At 49.3% G+C, this 1,840-nt stretch overlaps 1 protein-coding gene across 1 annotated transcript in view; it reads left to right on the top strand.

Moving 5' to 3' along the window:
- Positions 1 to 462: 462 nt before the first annotated feature.
- The window catches only part of CTR9 (CTR9, Paf1/RNA polymerase II complex component), a 25,477-nt gene continuing 24,099 nt past the window's right edge, over positions 463 to 1,840 (top strand). The window contains exon 1 of the mRNA XM_012654179.1: positions 463 to 696. Within this exon, the coding sequence (XP_012509633.1) occupies positions 652 to 696 (45 nt within the window). The 5' untranslated portion in view covers positions 463 to 651. The remainder of the gene's footprint in view (positions 697 to 1,840) is intronic.

The raw sequence follows: 1,840 nt of genomic DNA, 5'->3' as shown, positions 1-1,840 counted from the left end.
AAAAAAAGGGACATGAATTACCACAATTACAGAATTCATTGTAAAAATTTCTATTTAAACTAGTCACAAAAGCATCGCAGGTATGACTCGAACATAGTGGGAGCTAAAAGTTGAAGTGATGATTGGGTTGCGGAATGAATGATTGAACTATCCGTACCAATCTTGATGAAAGATGAAAACAAGATTTGCCAGGCCCATCCCACAGACGTCAACGTCATCATAAGCCCCGCCCACCTCAGGACCGAGCGGTTACACCTCCCGAGTTTTTATTCGGGCCCGACTCAGAAGCCGCAGGCTCCTTGAGGTCCTGAAGGCTCTCCGGCCACCTGCAGCCGACACGCCAACGAAGGCCTCGGAACCGTCATCCCAAAGAGGGAAACACCAGAGCCAAAGGCTGAACTCACGTCAAATACGCCCCCGCGGGGGAGTGCTTCCGGGACAAGGGGCGGGGCCGCCGGAAGGGGCCAGGCGCCGTCCGCTGCTCGTTGTTAAAGCGGCTGACGGGAAGGAGAAGCCCGAGCTCCGTCGGCGCCGCGGGGCGGCAGTCACGACCAGAGCCCGAGCCGTCGCTAACCTCTGGACCAGCCAAAAGCGAAGACTACCGGCTGCGGAGCGGCGGGATTAGACACCCGCTCGCCTTCTGATCCCATCATGTCGCGGGGCTCCATCGAGATTCCCCTCCGGGACACTGACGAGGTAAGTGTCGATTATGAAGGGGGTGGGGGCAGTGAACTTGTACAACCCCCCACCGACTTCGCTCGACTTCGTTTCTGAAGCGAGAGCACCTCCCTGCCCCAGGACCCCGGATCGAAATCCCAAGCCAAGCTCTGATCACCTCCTTCCCCAGCTCTTGTGTCCTCCCAGGCTGGGAACACCGCATCCCTGCAGCCTCGGGCCACTCCGAGTTCTTGGAAGTTCCTTTTCAACCTGTTCGTATTTGACAGCGCTTTGCTCTTTTCCTGTCTAATACACCGGAACAGGTGTGAGAGTGCCCGATAAACTGTAAAGCGCCTCACAGATTACAGAGGTGGGCGCTGATGTCACCGCGGTCTATATATATGCTGCTCAAACTTAATTGTCTTTCCCTAGGAATATATAGGGGGTCGCCTCTACTTTCTTAGCAACTCGAGTCTGTCATAGTGCACTGTGTTCGCTACAAAGGTCCATCAGCAAGATGGGGAGTCCAAGATTTAGCCGCTACTCTGTGCTGATAGAATTAACCCTCCTCTCCCTTGCCTTTGCCTCATTCATGGGTAGCCTATGGCTTGTCTGAGTAAAGCTCTCAGCTTTGCTGTTCAGTCTTCTTGGATATTTCATACTTGGATATTTTTGTTTGTTTGAGATACAGTATTGAAATATTGTACTTACCATAAAATTCAGTAGTTTTTAATATGTTTGCAAAGTTGTGTAGCTATTACCTCTATCTAATTCCAGAACATTTTCCTTTTATTATTTTTGTGCCCACATTCAGATGTGTCTGTGACACACAATTTCTGTCTCCATGATTAATGTGTACAGTGGCATTCAACTTTGCATGGCCTCTAGGGTCTAGCTTCTCAAGGAGCCTGACCAATGGCATCGGAATCTCTAGGGTGCTTATCTACACTATACTTCAATTATATGTTAAGCAGGGTTTGGTTTTGTTATTTTTGAGTAAGCAAAGCATTTGTAGCATTTTACAGTTCTAGTGATTTGGGGACAACTAGTAAGGTTTGTTCGGTTCTCTATGCTTTTGCTTTAGTATCATAGTATAACCTATTTGTCATGTGCTCCTTAAATATTAACATTGATTAGGCTGGGCGCGGTGGCTCACGCCTGTAATCCTAGCACTCTGGGAGGC

This window comes from Propithecus coquereli, unplaced genomic scaffold (assembly GCF_000956105.1).
Source record: "Propithecus coquereli isolate 6110/MARCELLA unplaced genomic scaffold, Pcoq_1.0 Scaffold44, whole genome shotgun sequence".
Classification (NCBI taxonomy): domain Eukaryota; kingdom Metazoa; phylum Chordata; class Mammalia; order Primates; family Indriidae; genus Propithecus; species Propithecus coquereli.
This window is presented reverse-complemented; position numbering and strand designations above follow the sequence as displayed.